The 20,171-nt window shown below is 47.6% G+C and overlaps 1 protein-coding gene across 39 annotated transcripts in view; it reads right to left on the minus strand.

Annotated features, from left to right (window-relative positions):
- The window catches only part of ABLIM1 (actin binding LIM protein 1), a 348,912-nt gene that overhangs the window by 89,288 nt on the left and 239,453 nt on the right, over positions 1 to 20,171 (minus strand). For 35 of the 39 annotated variants that reach the window (XM_013983755.2, XM_021073372.1, XM_021073364.1 and 32 more), the window contains exon 6: positions 19,689 to 19,782. In XM_013983755.2, the coding sequence (XP_013839209.2) occupies positions 19,689 to 19,782 (94 nt within the window). Of the gene's footprint in view, positions 1 to 2,030; positions 2,310 to 19,688; positions 19,783 to 20,171 lie in introns of those variants that run through there. The other 4 variants (XM_021073382.1, XM_021073381.1, XM_021073384.1 and 1 more) reach the window with 4 other exon arrangements.

Below are 20,171 nucleotides of genomic sequence, written 5' to 3' on the forward strand. Positions count from 1 at the left end.
CTTATAAAATGGGCTATAATATGAGATTCTTTTTTTTTTTTAATAGTGCATTCCTAGGATGCACTTAAGACAGAATTCACTTCAGAGAAGTTTGATTAGGCACCGTATCAAATAAGTCCCACAAAGGCCAGGAGGGCAGAGGCCAGGAACAGGAGAATGTGCATCCAGAACAGTGCTGAACCCCTGCTCCCCCACCCAGCCGGGGATGTGATTTCAAACAAAAACAAAGCAAAGAAAAACCCAAAATGCTTGAAACATCTGTCCTGTTACTGGTTTTTTTTTTTTTTGACAGTCACCCTCCCTTGGGGTCCAGCCTCTGCCTGCAGCCCTCCTGCCTGTTTGCAGCCATGGTTACTTCATAGCAATGGTTCTCAACTGGGGAGGCAGGGGAGTGGTTTTGCCCTGCAGGGAGCATGTGGCAGTGTCTGGAAACATTTGCGGTTGTCAAGCTGGGAAGGGAAAGCTACGGTCATCTAGTGTGTAGAGACCAGAGATGTCGCTAAACATCCCAAAGGACAGTCCCCCACAGCCAAGAATCATCCCATCCAAAATGCCAGTTGTGCTGAGGCCGAAAAACCCTGGTCTACAGGAGGCAAAATCATGATCGTCCCTCTACAGGGCGGGGATTCGAGTCCTGAGCATCTTGGACTTTTCCATCCTTTTAAATGAGCTATTATTGAGGTAGAGGGAAAAACCTGCAGACCTCTGGGGTTGTGATGTGATATTCCCTGAACCAGCTGGATAAGCCACTGATGCAAGGGTTAAACTCCCTGCCACAGGAAAATGCCCAAGAAACCCACCTGAAAACACTGGGTCAAAAACGTGCATTCAAAGCTGGTTTCAAAGAGGCTTGGCCAGGCCTCACATTTAGTCTTAAAAAGCCTTCTCAAAAGTAATTTATACCAATGAGTCGTGGCAAATTCACCTTTTCTCTGAGTACATCATGAGTCAACAAGCCTTTGATCCATCAGGGAATGGCAACAATATTTTAATTAGTCATTTTCCCTTACTTGTCAGAACCTGTTTGGATATTCTAAATAACTTCACATCCTCTTAACATACCTCCAAGAAAACTGGCTCAATTTTCTTTTAAATCCCCAATCCCAGTTAAGGGATAGATGAGGCTGCTATGGCAACCACACTCCTGCTGACTTTTTGGCGACACTCACTTTTTTTTTTTTTTTTTTTTAACCTTTCCCAAACCACGGATCTATTTCTTTCATGGTCAAGATGATTTTTCTTGCCTCATTCCTTCTTCTGTGCAAGCACAGCACCCTCTAAAGTGTGTTCTCTCAAAAACAAACTTGGCAGCATGGTTTGATTAATAACGAGGTTTTCAGAAAACAAAAAACAAAAAACAAAACTGTTTTCATTATAGAGGCAAGAATCTCTAGATTTCTTACATTTCCTGCCTAGAGATGATAAAGAGAGGCCACAAACCAGCTCTTTCAACCTGTAGCTGTAACAAAATACGAATAATACACTCATGTCTGGCTTCCTTGTATTCATTCATGGGAAACTTGTAAAGGAAAATATCCCCACATCTGTAGTAACAGATAAATTGACTCCATTCGCCTTGCTACTTTTCACCAGACCGCCCCCCCCAAATGACTCTTAAGTTCTTTTATCTCAAATATACATTCCACAGACCTCTACAACCACAGGTGTTAACAAAACAAAATCTGGAAACCCCACTCACAGTCTTGGGGTAACACCGCAAAAAAACACAAACACTGTTTCAAAGGTCAATAAATCATTACTCTCAGTCAAATAACCTGCCTTTTTCCTGCACCCTGCACTTGACTAATAGATCGATGGAGGGAAGGAAAAAAAAAAGCTCCGTAGTTCATTGCATATCATAAGAAAAGGAAAAAGTTAAGTGCCTTTCAGGTCAGTGCAAGTGGCTTCTGTCGCCAGCTTCCTGCACATCACATCTGGAGGAGCCTGGGGGTCTCCGATGTCATCCAGGCTGCCGGGAATGTCCCCTCTGTCCTGCAAAGCCAAGGACCCCTCCAGCAATGCTGCTTTACCTTACGCCAGGGCTTCTTTTCTTCTACCTCTGTCCCTGGCTGTGCTGAGCAGGGAACTCCTCTGGGCTTCAAACTCAGAACACTGTGCAGAGGCTTGTGGACACCGGACCTCAGCCCGGGGCTCTCTGCCCTCCCCGAGAACGCTGGCCCCTCTCCGAAGCGCAGTTAAGGAAACATGCAAACGTGCGTGTCTCCAGAGACACACACACCGGAAACAAGAACAGCCTGGGGAGGGCGCGCCCACCCTCCCTCTCCCCGCCTCACTTACTAGTTACACACACCAGCAACCACTAACGGGCCAGTCCATGTTTCTGAAAAAGGAGGGGGAGTAGGTTTCTTTTCTTTTCTTTTCTTTTTTTCTTTCCTGCAGGTGGGGAAAGTACCATTTCTTCACATTCACCCACAATTGTCTGCACCATAAATCTGACAGGGATTGTCCTCCAGGCAAAGGCTGGCACTGAAACCAGCATCGTAGGCTTTTGAAGTTTCTTTCTTGGATTTGAGATGGAAAGGTATGCAATTGAGCACAGCCATCAAATAGCTGGCAGCCTCCTCGCCCAAGCCACTGTGACGGAGGCACATTTTATGGCATCCTTTATGTGCAACCTGATTTTTGGGTTTCCCCTTGTTATTCGGAATTTTCAGAATGTTCATAGCTATCGTTTTTGAGAGAAATGTGATCCCCGCTCCCCCCAAAAAGCTTCACTTATCAATGTTGCATGATTGATACTGTTGATACATTTTTATTTGGGCTCTTTTATTGAAGCAAAAAAAATTACTAGGTATCTACATTCCAGGCACTTTACATGCCTTACCTCACTGTCCACTCAAATGCCCTGCACACTCAATGCCCTGCAGAAACCCCAGAGGGACCTGCCACGGAAGGCTAAGCCACAGGCTCTGCGTATCTGTGAATGAAGAGACAGCCGGCAGCCTTGTACACTCTGCTAGCACAGCCCCTTTCCTGCAGCCCTTTCTTAGGTCCAGGGTGAGATTCTGTTACAACTCTTGTCATTTTAAATAAGACTAAAGGGATTTAGGGGCTTTTTTCACGGAGATTATTTGCTCATAAATATCAGCTAATAAAAAGAATGTGTGTGTGTGTGAGTGTGTGTGAGAGAGAGAGATCTAAGCTAGTTTGGAAGCAATCCTAAACATTGCTGAAGAAACAGAATTTTAGCAATAAAACGGTGCTTCTAAAATGAAGAGGAAGCTACTGGACTAAGTATTATAATTACAGGGTTTAGCTACATTTCTAGTGCATTTTCTTTTCCGCATCAAAGGCCCCCATAACTGCCTGCACCACACCCCTGGAGGGCCAGTTTCTCTAAGGGTGATGTGTAACCCTGCCCCCGCCAGAATCACCCAGAACAGGGTGGCAGGTTAACATGCAGATTCCCGGCCCCAGCCTGGACCTCTAGAATCTCTGGCTGAGGCCTGGTAATCCATACTTTCAACAAAAGATCCAGGGGACCGTGGAATTTCAGCTCCTGTTTGGGACATCAGCAGGCAGCTCGCTGTTTGTCAGAGGAGTGATGGAGTCCCTCCTTACCAAGGTCCAAAGGGAAACTCAGCCAGGCTTCCAGGCACAGGGCTCAAAGTACTGGAGCACCAAAGCTGGGATCACTGCCCCCCAGACTTTGGCATCCTTTTTCCACCCTCCCCTAGCTGGAGAACCAGATCCTCATTCAGACCTCATTTCCTTAACCACCTCTACGTCTTCCAGGATGAGGAGAAAGAGGATGTTTCCTCTTCAGAGTTACCAATCAAATTTCCAATGTGAGTTTCAAAGAGAAAAGGAGGAGTTCCCGTCGTGGTGCAGTGGTTAACGAATTCGACTAGGAACCATGAGGTTGCGGGTTCGATCCCTGCCTTTGCTCAGTGGGTTAATGATCCGGCGCCCTAGCCTGGAAATCTCCATATGCCGAAGGAGCGGCCCAAGAAATAGCAAAAAAAAAAAAAAAAAAAAAAGACAAAAAGAAAAAGACCCCAAATCACCACCATACAGAGTCAAGAGTTTTAAGAAACCTGTCTGGATGGGCAGCCCTTGGTGAGCAATGACGAGATGCCTCTCTTGGCTTCTGTACATTCTTGTGGATGTGATTTGGGTGGGAAAAAAAAAAAAGTGAAAAGAATCAAAGCATGGGCACAGGGATCTCTTGGAGGCGATGGAAAGGTTCTAAAATTGGCCTGTAGTGATGGTTGCACAACTCGGTAAATTTACTAAAGATGATTGAATCACACACTTAACCCGGGTGAATTATAAGGTCTGTCAATAAAGGTGTTACCAATCAGAGGGGCAGTTGGTTAACATCTGTTCCAGAGGGGACTTAGTCTAAGTGAAGAGCTGATATTGGAGCTTTTACAGTCCACAGAAGCTAAGAGGCCTCTTCATCATCACCCTAGAGACCGAGGAAGACCCACTTTGGCAAACGTGCTGGGCATTATAGGAAACAATTAAGCAGAAAGCACAAACCCTCCCGGAGTTTATGCAAACCACACTCAGGTACATGCAATGGACAGACATTAACAGACATGGGAAAGACATGGAGGCATCAATTTCACATGTGAAGGAAAGGAATCAGTAATTAGTAACTTGATGAGGAATTTATATCCTAAGAGTACATGAGATCTTCTGTTTTTTGGTTAAAGGCCATGACCAAATATTCATAATGGGAAAGATGAACATTCATCAATGAATTTTTATCTAGCAGCTGCTAGATGCCTTATAAAAAGTTACGGAAAATATATGCTAAGGCAGTGGTCAATTCAATTTAGAGGCAAGCGACTTTCAAAACAAGGCATCAACATGACAACTAACTTGTTGAAATAACCACATGTTGTGCGACCTCAGAGGGAACATGGATAGGAGGTGAGCCTGGCTCCTGCCTTCAGAGAGGAAGTCATGACCTCATTCAAAACACTGGGCTGGGAGTTCCCGTCGTGGCGCAGTGGTTAACGAATCCGACTAGGAACTATGAGGTTGCGGGTTCGGTCCCTGCCCTTGCTCAGTGGGTTGACGATCCGACGTTGCCGTGAGCTGTGGTGTAGGTTGCAGACGCGGCTCAGATCCCGCGTTGCTGTGGCTCTGGTGTAGGCCGGGGGCTACAGCTCCGATTAGACCCCTAGCCTGGGAACCTTCACATGCCGAGGAAGCGGCCCAAAGAAATAGCAAAAAGACAAAAAAAAAAAAAAAAAAAAAAAAAGAAGATACATAGATGGCCAACAAGCACATGAAAAAAACCAAAAAAACAAAAAACACTGGGCTTTCACAAAATCTGTTTCTTCATTGATAAAGGAAAAAAATGGGCAAAAAAAATATTCTCAAAGCACTATGTATGTCAGGCACTGTCCCAGATGACTCATTTCTAATCTGATTTAAGCCTTTAAGAGGTAAGACTACCCACATTTTACAGATGAAGAGGCTGAGACTCAGTTTAAGCAACTTGCTACATAGTAGCTGTGCATGTTGCTACTAGAATCAAATCCTGGTGTGTCTGGATGTGTCAGTTCTTTCTGCTAACCCCCCTTCCCTCTCCCACCTACCTAAGGCCACTTCAAGCTCCAAAATTCCTGATTCTGCACATCTTTCCAAGACGTCTGCAGCATTTTCTTTTCTTTTTTTTTTTTTTTTTTGGTCTTTTTAGGGCCACACTCATGACATAATGGAGGTTCCCAGGCTAGGGGTCTAATTGGAGCTACAGCTGCCGGCCTACGTCACAGCCACAGTAACGTGGGACCCGAGCCTCGTCTGCAACTTGCACCACAGCTCATGGAAATGCTGGATCCTTAACCCACTGATCAAGGCCAGGGATGGAACCTGCATCCCCATGGATGCTAGTCAGATTCATTTCAGCTGAGCCACGACGGGAACTCCAATGCCTACAGCTTTGAGTTTTACTGCAGGGCCGTGAAAATCGATGATTTATAACCAGTTTCATTTGCAAGGCTTCTCTAAAGGGTCCTTTTGGAGGAACAGACTATTGAGGTACACCACAACCTGGAGGTGACTTCCAGAGAATTATAGTGAATAAAACAAACAAACAAACAAAAAACACCTAATCCCAAAAGGTTACAGACAGTGTGACTCCTTTATGTAATATTTTGAGACGATAAACTTTAGAAATGGAGACATGCTTAGTGATGTAGGGTTAGGGATGGGAGGGGAATACATTATAAAAGGGTAGCACGAAGTGCTGGAACAGTTTTGTGCCTTGACTATGGTGGTCACGCACGTGTGATAAAACTGTATAAACGTAAACAGAGTAAAACCGCGGAAATGTGAAGATCTGTGGATTATATCAATATCCATTTCCTGGTTACATTTACATTGCAGTTCTGCAAGATGCTGCCTTTAGAGGAAACTGGGTAACATGTACACGGAACTCTGTCATTTCTTGCAACTGCTTGTGAATCTAAAATTATCTCCATAAAAATTTAAATTGAAAAAACAACAAAGGGAGTTCCCATTGTGGCACTGCAGTAGTGAACCCAATTAGCATCCATGAGGACGTGGGTTCGATCCCTGGCCTCAGTGAGTGGGTTAAGGAACTGGCATTGCCGTGAGCTGTGGTGTAGGTTGCAGATGCGGCTTGGATCCCATGTTGTGGCTGTGGTGTAGGCCAGCAGCTGTAGCTCCAATTCACCCCCTAGCCTGGGAACTTCCATTTATATTGCAGTTCTGCACAAAGTTGCCTTTGGAGGAAACTGGGTAAAATGTACATGGAACTCTGTCATTTCTTGCAATAGCTTGTGAATCTAAAATTATCTCGGGTGCGGCCCTAAAAAATCAAATAAACAAACAAAACCCAAAGAAAACAACAACAAACTGTCTTTTGGAGAAAAGGATTACTGTACCAATTCATTTCCGCTGGGCTGGATGGGTACCAGCCCTAACCATCATTCCTCCTGGCAAACTCTAAACAAGTCCATCTGCTGGAATTGGCATAACATCCCTCACACGGTGGGAAGTCCTGAAGTCCAGGAAGCAAGTATGTTCAGGTGGAAAACCAAAGAGGAGAAAGGCTATGCTTAGGAGGACAGGCTGCGAGGCAGCAACACTGCCTGAGGCCAAGGAGACCAAATGCTCCCATCTCCCCCGGAGCAGCCATCACCTGGGCCTTGTAGACTGTTTCGGATCCTCACCTAGCGAAAGCCGTACCCAGAACAGATGCTGTCCTGGTGACTTGAGGATGGCACCTGTATCAACGGATACTTTCAAGGTAGACGCTGGCTCAGAGAGGCTAAATGGACAAAAACATAAGGACAAAAATAGAACAGAGGTAGCTGGAGACAGCACCTTTTGCCTAAGTTGTCATGAATCCAGAAGCCAGAGGAGATTTCTTGAGACACAAAGGCTTATCACAATGCCCACCAGAGACACGACCCAGATGTCAGGAGAAAGGCTGGATCTGGGTGTAGAGGGTTCTTGGCCTCTCTAGCCACCCACCATCGGCCAGGTAGGCACATCCAAGAGGGTGGCAGGCATTTTCTTTTCTTTTTTTATTCTTTTTATAGCTGTACCTGTGACATGCAAGTTCCCAGGCCAGGAGTTAAATTGGAGCTGTAGCCACAGCCTATACCATAGCCACAGCCACACAGGATCTGAGCCACATCTGAGACCTATGCCACAGCTCATAGCAACGTTGGATCTCTGACCCACTGAACAAGGCCAGGGATTGAACCCGCATCCTCAAAGAGTCAATGTTGGGCCTTTAGCCCACTGAGCCCACAATGGGAACTCCCAGCCGGCATTTTCTAATAGGGGCAAATTATCAGATGGAGAGAATGGATTCCAGGTAAACCCACAAAAGCTGGTATACCTCATAATTAAATTAAAATAAGGCTAGTCAGCAATGGAAAATATATTTTAAAACATTTTGAAGTTTACAAAGTGATTACTCACAAAAATGCTTTAAAGTGGAAAACAGCACGTTATAAGCATGTAATTAAACCAAATGGTAAAATGAAATCACATGTTTAAAAACAATCAAAGAAATAAACAAGGTGGGGAAAGGTGTGACCCACGCCTTCAGCAGCACCAGCGAATGGAGATAAATTTCTCACTCTCACTCCCTATGCCTGCCCACTCCTCAAGATCCAAAGCCAACTTCTTCTAATTGACAGGAATCTTTCAAACCCCAGGGCACTGTGTGTGCCTCTTACTTGGCTCTCACATGACTGTGAGCCCCCAGTTATCTTGTGTGTACTGAGACTCATTGCCAAAGATGAGACTCTTCTTCCGCTCCACCCAGAAAAGGTCATGACAATTACCTTGGAGTTCACTGGAGGTCACCTCTGCAGGGCAGGTAAGGCACCTTGGAATGGATCCCTTAGCAGAAGGGGTCTAATCATCTCTTTTAGGTTTATAGTGGTAAGGGAGACATGAACAGAGCCAGGAAGAGGGGCAGGTGGGGAACAGCAGGAAGGGAAAGGGTGGGTGCTCTGGGTCCATGAGAACGCACACACATGAGCCTTCGGAGGCTCCCAATGGGTTGGGTCCTGGAGAGGAGAATGGACAGCTCCGAGGGATCATTACTTCTGTGGCCAGAACAGTGGCCAGACCAGAGATCCGTGCCTTTCCTGTAGCTGGTGGTCACTTGTCGACGTGGCTGTCTCTCTGCTGTTGGGTCCTAGCTATTTCCAAAGTTCAATACCACCACTGAGAATCACCCTCAGTCTGCAAGATGCTGCAGTAGCTTTAGGCACTTATGAGCCCTGGGGCGGGGGGTGGGGTGGGGGGTGGGGGGGTGCTGGACACACCAAGGGGTATAATTTTGGACTCGGATACCCAAGGAGAAATGCATGCCTTACCTATCTGAGAGCAAGTCCTGCATCTCACATCTTCTGTGGCCCAAATGTTGGGCCACCAGCAAGTGCTCAGCACTTCTTGCGGATTCCCTGGAGGAGTCCTCATTCTCCTCTTGGTTCAACTGTCAGCCCCACCCCCACATTTCACCAGCAAGAAGCTAAAGCCTCTGAAGTGAAGTAACACTGAAAAAGGAAGACATCTTTTTAACTCAAAATACAAATTCTTTTCAAAATGCCATTTCTGGAGAAGAAGAAAGCTCTTCCATTTGTGCTGGCAGAAATGGGGTGAATTTTTCAAATAAACATCGAATCTTTACTGCCCGTGAACAGTCTTCTGTTACCCTGGCAACACATTTCCTCTTGGCATGTAATGCAGGACAAAGTGGATAACTTTGGGTGAATCAGATAGATTTTCCTCAAATCATTTGTCATGTCAATGGGCTTATTACGCTCTACTGGGCCAACTCCTGATCTATTAATGACGGAGGGGACAAAACATTAGCACCAAGTTATTCTTCGCAGGTATGCAACCAACACATCGTAAACCCTGCTTTGAATTTAAACTTGAGTTCATGTCCCCTACCAGGAAGATGTGATATTAATCAAGCCATACTCTCTGACCAAGGGGACCCCGCAGCCAGGCAAGGGAATAAACATTTCAGTGCCCACAAAGGAAAAGAAGCTGGCGTATGATCTGCATTAAGATATTCATTGACTTGAATCCCCATTCTTGCCCTTTACCCACGTTCTTAGGCCTAATACATGAAACCCTCAAATACGAGAAGAAAGGGGGGGGGAAGGGGGGAGGGATTAATCCAGCTACTAATTATGCCAGAGGTTTTCAAGCCTTTATTTTTCAAATCCTTCAGGCCTATGAGGTAGCAACTCATACTCTCATTTTACAGATAAGGAAATGGAGAGATACTGGCTCCCAACTCTCTATCACCTTGTATATCTCTGCATAGATGTACATGTATCGATGTATGTGTATCTATCCACACTAAGATATAATCCACATACCATAAAATTCATCCTTTTTGAAAAGTGTACAATTTAATGGTTTTTAGTATATTCACAGACTTGTGCAACCATCACCACTATCTAATTCGAGACTATTTCATCACCACTCACCCCCCACAAGAAACTCTATCCCCAACAACAGTCATTTCCTCCTCCCCCCCCCCCCACCTCCCGCCCCTGGCAGCTACTCATAGACTTTCTATCCCTCAGATTTGCCTATTCTAGGAATCACACAAGAGCTAGCTTCTGTGTGACTGGCTTCTGTCACTTAGCCTAATATTTTCCAGATCCGTCCATGCTGCAGCACACCTCAGGACTTTATTCCTTTTCATTGCTGAGTACTATTCCACTGGATAGGTATCCCTGCTTAACTCGTATTTAAAATGAGGCCAGGAGTTCCCATTGTGGCTTATGGGGTTAAAAACCTGACTAGTATCCATGAAGGTTCAATCCCTGGCCTCGCTCAGTGGGTTAAGGATCTGGCGTTGCTGTGAGCTGTGGTGTAGGTCACAGATGCGGCTTGGATCTGGTGATGCTGTGGCTGTGGTGTAGACTGGTAGCTGTAGCTCTGATTTGACCCCTGGCCAAAGAACTTCCATATGCCTCAACTACGGCCCTAAAATAAATTAATAAATAATAAATTAGAGGCCGTCTCTTCAGTTTACTGTCCAGCTATATTATTTATTTATTTATTTTTGCGTTTTAGGGCTGCACCCATGGCATATGGAAGTTCCCAGGCTAGGGGTCAGATGGCGGCTGTAGCAACATGGGATCTGAGCCACGTCTGTGACCTACACCACAGCTCATGGCAATGCCAGATCGCGGACTCACTGAGTGAGGCCAGGGATTGAACCCGCATCCTCAAGGATACTGGTTGGATTCGTTTCCGGTGCACCACAACGGGAACCCGCTTCACGACATTTTAAATTAGGAAAGACGACCCGTGTCCCTATGTTGGAACTGCCTCCCTGGCTCTTGGTGACTCTCCGTGAGCTCCGTGAGGACAGCGTGCTCCGCGTCCTGAGACGGCACCATCCGTCTACAACATTCCACGGGCGGGGCCTGGGCTCCTTGTCCCGCTGATTAAAGGAGACAAGACGGAATGAGGCGCGACTACATGGAACTGCAGTGGCCTCTGTGAGCAGGGTCCCTGACCTGCAGTGACATTCTACCCTGGTAAAAAGGCAACCCAACCAGCAGCAAAGTTTTCTTGTCCTGAAAGCAGATAGAACAGGGCCAATAATGAGACACTTTCCCGACTTCACCAGGAAGGGTAACTGGTCCACTAGCAGGTTACTTTGGGAAACTACTAATCACTCGTTTTCTGCAGTGATGACTGCCAAGCGGATCATGCAGCAGTGTGTATACGTGTGTGTACATGTGTGTACTACATGTGCGTACGTGATTGTTCCTACCTGCTGAGGACTGAGAGGCCTGGCTTCTAGCTTCTAGAGACCCCCAGGTCTCTGGCATTCAGCAGCCTTCTCTGCACATGAAGTAGTAACTGCCTTCATCCCTTTACAGGCCTACTGTGAGGATGAAGTATTTCTGAGATCATTTGCAAATGTTAAAAACATTACACAAAAGCAGGATGTTGTGGTCGTTCACTGTCGACCAGGGCAGAGACCATCTCAACCCAGACTACGAATAGTACTTGATTCTTTTCCTTGCCCTGATCCTCAAAAATATGTGGGCCCACCATTGAGTGGAAGGAGGCATGAATCCCCCTGAGCACAGAGAGAATGAGAAGAATGCAATCAGTTTCCGGCATGCACGCGGCGTATTCGTCTTGCCTGCATTTATATGATATACAGAACAAGAATGGAGGGGCTTCCCTGTTCAGTCTGTCTTTGCAAATTACATTTTTAATGGTGACAAAAAGATGACCTGCCATGCAAGTGCCCTGGGACAGCCTGGGTTTCCTCCTCACTCGATAACAGGTGAGCCCAGAACAAGCCCTGCTCACTGCTTGTGGCTGTTACTGCAGAACCTGCTTAAAATACCCACAGCAAAGGAAGGAAGGGGACAGGGCCTCCAAGTGATCATGTGATTTAGTTTCACAGGAGCATCATAAACTTTTGTCCCTGGGCTTTATGAAAAAGCAATTGTATTTTATCTTATTATTTTTTTAAATTTTTTTATGAAAAAGCAATTTTAGCCAAAAAGTAGAAAAAGTAAAAACAAAACAAAGCCACTTGGTTTTAATCTTTCAGAGTATCCAGAGACAGGATTTGCTAAATCACGTTGTGATGCCATTTCCTGCACTGCAGGGGTCCAGCAGGTTGAGTTTAAAGCAACCCTAAATCCTGTCCTTTCGCCCATGGTCTGGACAGGGCAGCGCTGCCTGGTGGGTATGCATGGAAAGGCACAGGCCACATTCGAGGGTCTCTCTTACATTGTGCAGTATTCAGACTGTAAGAGACACTGTCACGCCTTCTTCCCCGAAGAGTGCAAGTGGCACAGTCACCACCCCAGCACACAAAGACATGTGTGCCCAGCCCTTCCGGAAAGACAGGAGGATTGATTTCTTGGGTGGGGGGACCTGAGGAAGAAGGCCGAGGGAAAGTCCAGGAGCCCCACCTTCCTCTGGGTGAAGAATGCAGCCTGGCCACTTTCCTCTGCACCCCTGCCCCCCACCACCCCGGGGCCCAGAGAGGAGCACCCAAGAGGCTCAGCATGCAGCCAGCCAGGTGCCTGCTCAGGGTCTCACTGCCTGCAGAGCCAGCCAACGCCTGAGAGCCCAGGTCCTGAAGGAATCTGGGAGCACTGGGTAAACACTGAGCTCCCCGGGGGAAGGCAGTGGTGCAAGAGAACACACAGAATGAGCAAAATCGAGTCCAGCCTTGGTCTGCAGATGGAACAGCCCAAGACAGGGCCGAGAGCAAACACAGGACAGGCCCTTTTCCTTGACCCTCCAGACATCCGTGTCCAGTTTGACATTCACGCCCCCCGACCCCCACCCATACTGCCTTTAGGTTGCACGTATTTTGTCTGCTTGCTTTCTTCATGACGTTGGCAGGTAACCATCTGAACCCAGGAAAGGAAGTTTGTGGCAGTCTGAAACTTCCGAGGACCATCCACCAAGGATGGAACGAAATTTATACCAAAGGGATGACCCCAATGTCTACTGACATCTGTGCCCTAAGTCTAAAGTCTCCTGTCGCCTCCTGTTAGCACTAGTCTGCTAAGACAGAAGGGAGCAGGGGGAGGGGAGGAAAGGGAGGAGGCGGAGGAGGAAGGTTGCTTCAGAGGAGAGTGTAGAGGTGGACGGAGACAGAGGCTACTGGCAAGCTCCAGGATCTCACACACATCTGCTTCTGGACTTCTTAATTCGGAGGCAGGTTGCAAACATCTTCAGAAGGCTCCTGACTTTATAGGCTAATTAGTACAAGCTCTAAAAGATGTGCCATTATGGCAAGGTATCTCTCCAAAACAAAACTGAAAGCAAGCTCAAGACAAATAAAACTATGACTGGAGTGAAAGCTACATGCTGAGTGTTATGTGCCAATTTCCAGAAAATCTCTCCGGAAAAGAGCTGCTGGCTCTGACTCCTTAGATCCAAGGCAGGAGAATCACAGAACTCAGATCCTTAGAACCAAAGACTTTAGGAGTCAGGCAGTTCAAGTCTTAGATTTATACACGCGCACGTGCGCGTGCACACACACACATAAATTCTTTTTTAACGGTCGCACCTGCAGCATATGAAAGTTCCCAGGCCAGAAGCTGAATCAGCTACAGCTACAACCACAACCACAACCACAGTAACACCGGATCCGAGAGCGGCATCTGCAACCTACACCACAGCTTGCATCATCACCAGATCCTTAACGCACTGAGCATGGCCAGGGATAGAATCCGAATTTTCACAGAAACAATGTCAGGTCCATAACTTGCTGAGCCACAACGGAAACTCCAATATATATATATGTTTAATGCTTGTATTTAAGGAAAAACTGAGGCCTGAAGAAGTTGAGAGAGTTGCCCGAGGTCACATAGCTATGAATTCCAGAGGCAAGACTAGATCCCTGATTCCTTGGGACCTGGAGCCTTTTTCATTTAAACACATGAAAGCTCTCCTCCCTACCTCCTCAAGCCCATGTGATGGGTAAGGTTTATGATATTAAGGAATCACAGAGGGAGACAGAATTTTAGAACAGGGTAGAGTTAGAGGTTACATGCTACTCCTTTTTCCTATAAATGAAGACAGTCTCAGAGAGGCTAATTTCAAAATTACTCAGGAATGAGTGATGCAGCTGAGCCTGGAGCTTCTTGCTCATGGTTCAGGGACCTTTCTCCTTCTCAAAGCCCCCTCGGTTGTCTGGTGGCATCTCAGATGAAATCACACCCAGAGACGTGGCCTTCGGACACTTCTGATGCCTGGTGACAGTTCAATGAAAACCACACCAGAGCTTTGAGCCGGGATGGTACTTGTGTGAGGTCCTGGGTTTATTAGAATGGTGATCCCCCCCCCCCCCCAAAAAAAAGATATATCCATATCAAGCCTCTGGAACCTGTAAGTGTTTGGAAGAAGGGTCTTTGTGGATATAATTAAGCGAAGAATCTTGAGATGAGGGAATCATTCTGGAAGATCCTGGTGGATCTTAAATCCAAGGACAAGTGACTTTCTAAAAGGCAGTCAGAGGGAGGTTTGGCACAGAGAGAGGAGAGGATGCAGAGGGGAAGGCTTGTGAGGATGGAGGCAGAGCTCAGGGTTAGGGAGCCATGGTGACCAGAAGCTGGAAGAGGCAAGAATGTTCTCCCCTAGAGCCTTTGGAGGGAACGTAGCCCTGCCAAAATCTCATGTTTGTACTTCTGCCTCCAGAACTTTGAGAGAATAAATTTATGTTGTTTTGAGCCACCACGGTTACAGAAGACATGGGGAATTAATAAACCATTTACAATCTCCATGGGTAAAATCAATTAGAAAAAACAACAACAAAAAAAATCAAAGATCAGAGAATGGATAACAAAATGTGGCATATCCATACAATGGAATATTAGCCTTAAAAAAGCAAGGAAATCCTGTCACATGCTGAAACATGAGCCTCGAGGACATAATACTAAGTGAAATAAGCCCATCCCCCAAAACACAAATACTGTATAATTCCACTTATATCAGATACTCAGTGTAGTCAAATTCATAGAGACAGAAATTAGATGGTCCCAGACAGGGGCTGAGGGAATAAGGGAAGGGAGAATCATTGTTTAATAAGTTATGGGGTTTAGGTTTTATAAGACATAGTTATAGAGACACATGGCGGTAATGGTTTCACAACATTACGAATATACTTAATACACTGAACTGTACACTTAGAAATAAATACTTAAGGGAGTTCCCTTGTGGCACAGTGGGTTAAGGATCCAGCATTGTCACTGCAGCATCTCAGGATGCTGCTGTGGTGCAGGAACTTCCACATGCTGCAGGCGTGGCCAAAAAAATTAAGATAGTATGTTTTATGTCATGCGGATTTTGCCATAATTTTAAAAATCGGGAAAAAAAAAAACAAAAAAAAGGGATTACAGGCTTTACAACAAATCCAGAATCATCATGCTTCGCCCACAGTGGGTCAGAGGATAAAAGGCAGAGTGTGGAGACCAGTCCTGATTTGTACAGGGAGCCAAGCCAGACTGACTCACGAGCTGTCATGTGTCAGGATGCTCACGGTGCAGGAACTTTTTGAGGCCACACACCCATCTGAGGGGATGGCACGCCCACTGGGTGGGTCTGGAATCCTCCAGAACCCTACTGCAAACTGCCAAAACCCCACCTCTGAGGGCCTGTGTGGACAGCAGCCCAGCCTTCACCCTCACCCAGCGCCCCCCAGGAGGCCTGGGGCCAGTCCTGGTGATGCCAGGCCCTGGCAGATGCCGAGGACACTGATTTACTCAGGCCTTCGGGGGTGGGAGTGGGGGGGGGGGAAGACACACCAGAGTAAGCAGATGTGTCTTCAAAACGGCATGTTCTTGGCCTTGTTTTATTTTAGAGGTGCCTTCCCACAGCTGTTGAGCTAAATCACACACGCCAGCCCTTTCCCCGTCTCCCCAGCTCTTTTGAGGGGACACAGTCCCCATGTGTGGACTGAGGAGACGGTTGCTTTAACCCACGCTTTCCACACATGTGGGGGCTCCAAGCTGGCAGCTGGGCTCCCTGTCTTCCCGCCTTTCTTGCCACAGCCAAACATCTGGGCAAGAACTCTGGTGTTTTAAGACTGTCTTATTTATGTATCTGTGATTGAATTAGAATCAACACACAGGAGTGTATGAGTTTCAGGGGCACCCCATGGGGATTTGGGATTTTTGTACATTGATCATCACGATAAGTCTAAAGCTCATCTTATTGGTGGGTTTTGAGGGTTTGTTTGTTTGTTTGTTTTTGATTTTTACAGCCACACCCGCAGCATAGGGACATCCCTAGGCTAGGGGTCAAATTGGAGCTGCAGCTGCCCGCCTACACCACAGCCTCAGCAATGTAGGATCCACGCTACATCTGTGATCTATGCTGAAGCTCGAGGAAATGCCAGATCCTTAACCCACTGAGCAAGGCCAGGGATCAAACCCACATCCTCACAGGTACTATGTCAGGTTCCTAACTTGCTGAGCCACAACAGGAACTCCTTATTGGAGGGTTTTTGTTGTTTGTTTGTTTGTTTGCTTAGGGCGGCACCCATGACATATGGAAGTTCCCAGGCTAGGGGTCAAATTGGCCCTACAGCTGCAAGCCTACACCACAGACACAGCAACTTGGGATTCGAGCTGTGTCTTACACCTACACCACAGCTCATGGCAATGCTAGATCCTTAACCCACTGAGTGAGGCCAGGGATCGAACCTCATGGATACTAGTCAGATTCATTTCTCCTGTGCCCCAATGGGAACTCCCTTATTGACGTTTTAAGATTTCCCAATTGCTCCCAACTCTGCAGGTTTATTTCAGTTCTGGGCAGCAGATCAAAGTTGGGAAGCCCAAAGGAGATGCTGTCGGGTCCCACTCAAGGTCCCCTCCTGAGAGCAGTGCTGGGGGCTCCATGGAGGCACAAGGACACATTCAGAGGATAGGAAAGGACCATTGCACTTTGCATCTTGTGATAAGACCACTGGACTTCAAGCTGCCCTCTGCATGGGTCACGTTCATCTTCTCCAATAGTTTTCCTAGGGATGTGCTTCACCCTGAGCCCCAGGACCCAGGACCCAGCCCTGACCATCGTCAGACTCACATTGAAAGTGCTCCTGGAAAGGCCATGAAAACCCCTCCTCCTCCCTATGTGTGGGGAATGGGCGGCCACTTCTCAGGGCTGATTCCAACGAGTGCCTCCACTGTTCTGTGTCCAGAGTTCTCCTAACTGGCCTCCCTGTCTCCACTCTCACTCCCTTTCCATCTATTTAAAAAAAAAAAAAATTGAGGGGAGTTCCTGCCATGGCTCAGTGGAAATGAATCTGACTAGTATCCATGAGGACGCAGGTTCAATGCCTGGCCACTCTCAGTGGGTTAGGGATCTGGCATTGCCATGAGCTGTGGTGTAGGTTGCAGATGCAGCTCACATCTGGCATTGCTGTGGCTGTGGGGTAGGCCAGGGGTTACAGTTCTGATTGGACCCCTCATCTGGGAACCTCCATATGCTTCAAGTGTGGCCCTAAAAAGATAAAAGAAAAAAAACCACCTTTTTTTTTTTTGAGGTGAAAGTTACATGATATTAACCATTTTAAAGGGAAAGAATCCATGGCATTTAGGACAGTCACAAAGTCGTTCAACCACCACATCTATCTAGTTCCAAAACATTTTCATTGCCCCCAGTGCATACGACAAAGCAGTTACCTCCCACCCCCACTCTCCCCCCAACTCCAGGCAAACACCACCACTCTGCTTCCTCTCTCTATAGATCTACTGATTCTGGACATTCCATCGAAATGGAATCATACATAGGTGGCCTTTTGTCCCTGGCTTCTTTCACTTAGCATCATGTTTTCAAGCCTGATGCAAGTTGTAGTGTAAGTCAGGTCACCTTCCCTTTAAGGCTAAATGATATTCTCTGGTCTGTACATACCACCTTGTTTACCCATCCATCCATGCACTCTTGCGTTGTTTTCCTGTTGGCCTGGTGTGCCCAGAGCTGCTGTGAATATGGGGCTCATGCCCATGAGGACTCCCAGCCATTCTTCACACATTAGTCTGATCTGATCACATGACACTCCACCTACAATCACTTTGATGGCTCCCACCAGTCTCACGGTAAAGGCAAACCGCTGAATGGGACCCAGGTTCTCATGTTTTGGCTTCTCCCCTTCCTCTGGCTTCATCTCTCTCAGCCTGCTCCCATCTAACAGACTTGGTTTCTTGGGCTTGCCATGCTTGTCCTCTGAGCCCCTGCCATTGCTGTTCCCTCTCCTGAAACGCCTTTCCCCTGGGGTCAGAGGCAGCTGCATTGACAACATGCATTTCCTCATCTCCTAATCAGATTAGCCGGACTAGGTCCCAGCACAGAACCAGCGCTGGTCCCTCTGCGCTTCACGGCCAGAAAGGCATCGCAGAGCTTGCTGTGGGTTTAGGAAGGCTACACTGGACTTGGTGAAACTCCCCAGAAGCTGCCCAGGGACACTTTGGGGAACTTTCAGTCACGTCCTGTGTCCCTAAAACACAGCCTGCTGGGAAGTTTGAACGTGGTTGTGGGGATTGCTCAGCCAACTGGTCCCCTTTCCAGGACTCCACTGGGCGTCCTGACTCACCTCTGCTCGGTACACATCCTCCGCCCTGAAACGTGGGGCGGGTGTGAGGCAAGCTTTACTTTGTCCATCCAAGTGGGTTAACGCCCCACAGGCCTGTGAGAAGCAGGGCAGAGACTCTGGCCTCTGCCCCATCCACTGCCGGCCTCTGGCCCAAGAGGAGCCCAGCTCAGCCCAGCAGCCAAAGCAGGTGGGGTTGCTGCTGTGACAGCAGAAAGCAAGCTCCCCGGGCTGAGGCCGCCACACCTGCACTTAGAGGCTTCAGCTCAGCCTGGGCCACAGGGTGTTGGGGCTCACACAGGATGCGGTTTTCTAAGGGTGGGGAGGTCTAGGCTCTCACCTTTCACGACTCTTTCTTAGTTTCTGTTTTGAGCCTCTGCTCCCTGAGACTGTGCACTCCCACGTGTACACACAAGAGCACACACATGTACACTCAGACACATACACAGGAGCACACACACACACACACACACACAGGGCTTCAGCACACTCTTTGTTCCCTCTCATTTCTCTTTTTTTTTTTTTTTTTGTCTTTTTGCTATTTCTTGGGCTGCTCCCGCGGCATATGGAGTTTCCCAGGCTAGGGGTCGAATTGGAGCTGTAGCTGCCAGCCTACGCAAGAGCCACAGCAACGCGGGATCCGAGCCGCGTCTGCAACCTATACCACAGCTCACGGCAACGCCGGATCGTTAACCCACTGAGCAAGGGCAGGGACCGAACCCGCAACTTCATGGTTCCTAGTCGGATTCGTTAACCACTGCGCCACGACAGGAACTCCTCCCTCTCATTTCTCAGAACAATTTAGTATACCCTTTCCTTCTACAGAATTCCTGATAGAAAATGGAATAATTCCACAATCCCTAATTATGAATTCCTAATTCCTCCTTCCTTTTTCCGGCAAATTCTCCATCCCAAACCCCATTGGAACCCTCGGTAGAAACTGCCTGAGAAGACAGGATGACACATTAGTTCTCTAAGCGACTAGTCTGCAAACGACTTGCTTTCCTCCACACGTGAGAAAAAGACGGGAAACATGGAAAGAGACCCGTGTGTTTCCGAGGGACTTGGGGCAAGTGACTCTGGCTTTGAGGGGAGCCCGTCTGTCCCTTACCTCCAGGACTTTCCCTGTGATAAACTGGTGACAGGCTTCACACTTCACCCCAAAGAGGCCCTGGTAGTCCTTTTCGCAATACGGCGCGCCGTCCCTGCAGGAAAGAGAACATTTGGCTGCTGAGAGGCGGTTGAGGGGAGGAAAACACCCAGCCCCTGCATCCCCAGCCCCTTCCCACACAAGAGGGGTGGAAAGTACTTCTCTCCTACCGGCATCAGCGTCACATGCCTGGAGACCTGGTCAGACAGGATCAAACCCCACAAAACTAAATGACCCAGAAAGAGCGCTAAGGTTTCTCTGAGCCACGTGGACATAACAGCCAATGATTAGCGCTGCCGATTCCTGGTCTGCCTCAGACCTAACCAGCAAGCATCCCTCCCTGGCACCACCCCGCCACGTGGGCTGCAGCTGTGGTCCCAGGGTTCCTCCTCCTTGTGCACCCCCCCACCTCCATCTCCTTGACTTCACATGCCAGAGCCTCCT

The sequence above is a fragment of the Sus scrofa genome, chromosome 14, assembly GCF_000003025.6.
Source record: "Sus scrofa isolate TJ Tabasco breed Duroc chromosome 14, Sscrofa11.1, whole genome shotgun sequence".
NCBI classification, from domain to species: Eukaryota; Metazoa; Chordata; class Mammalia; order Artiodactyla; family Suidae; genus Sus; species Sus scrofa.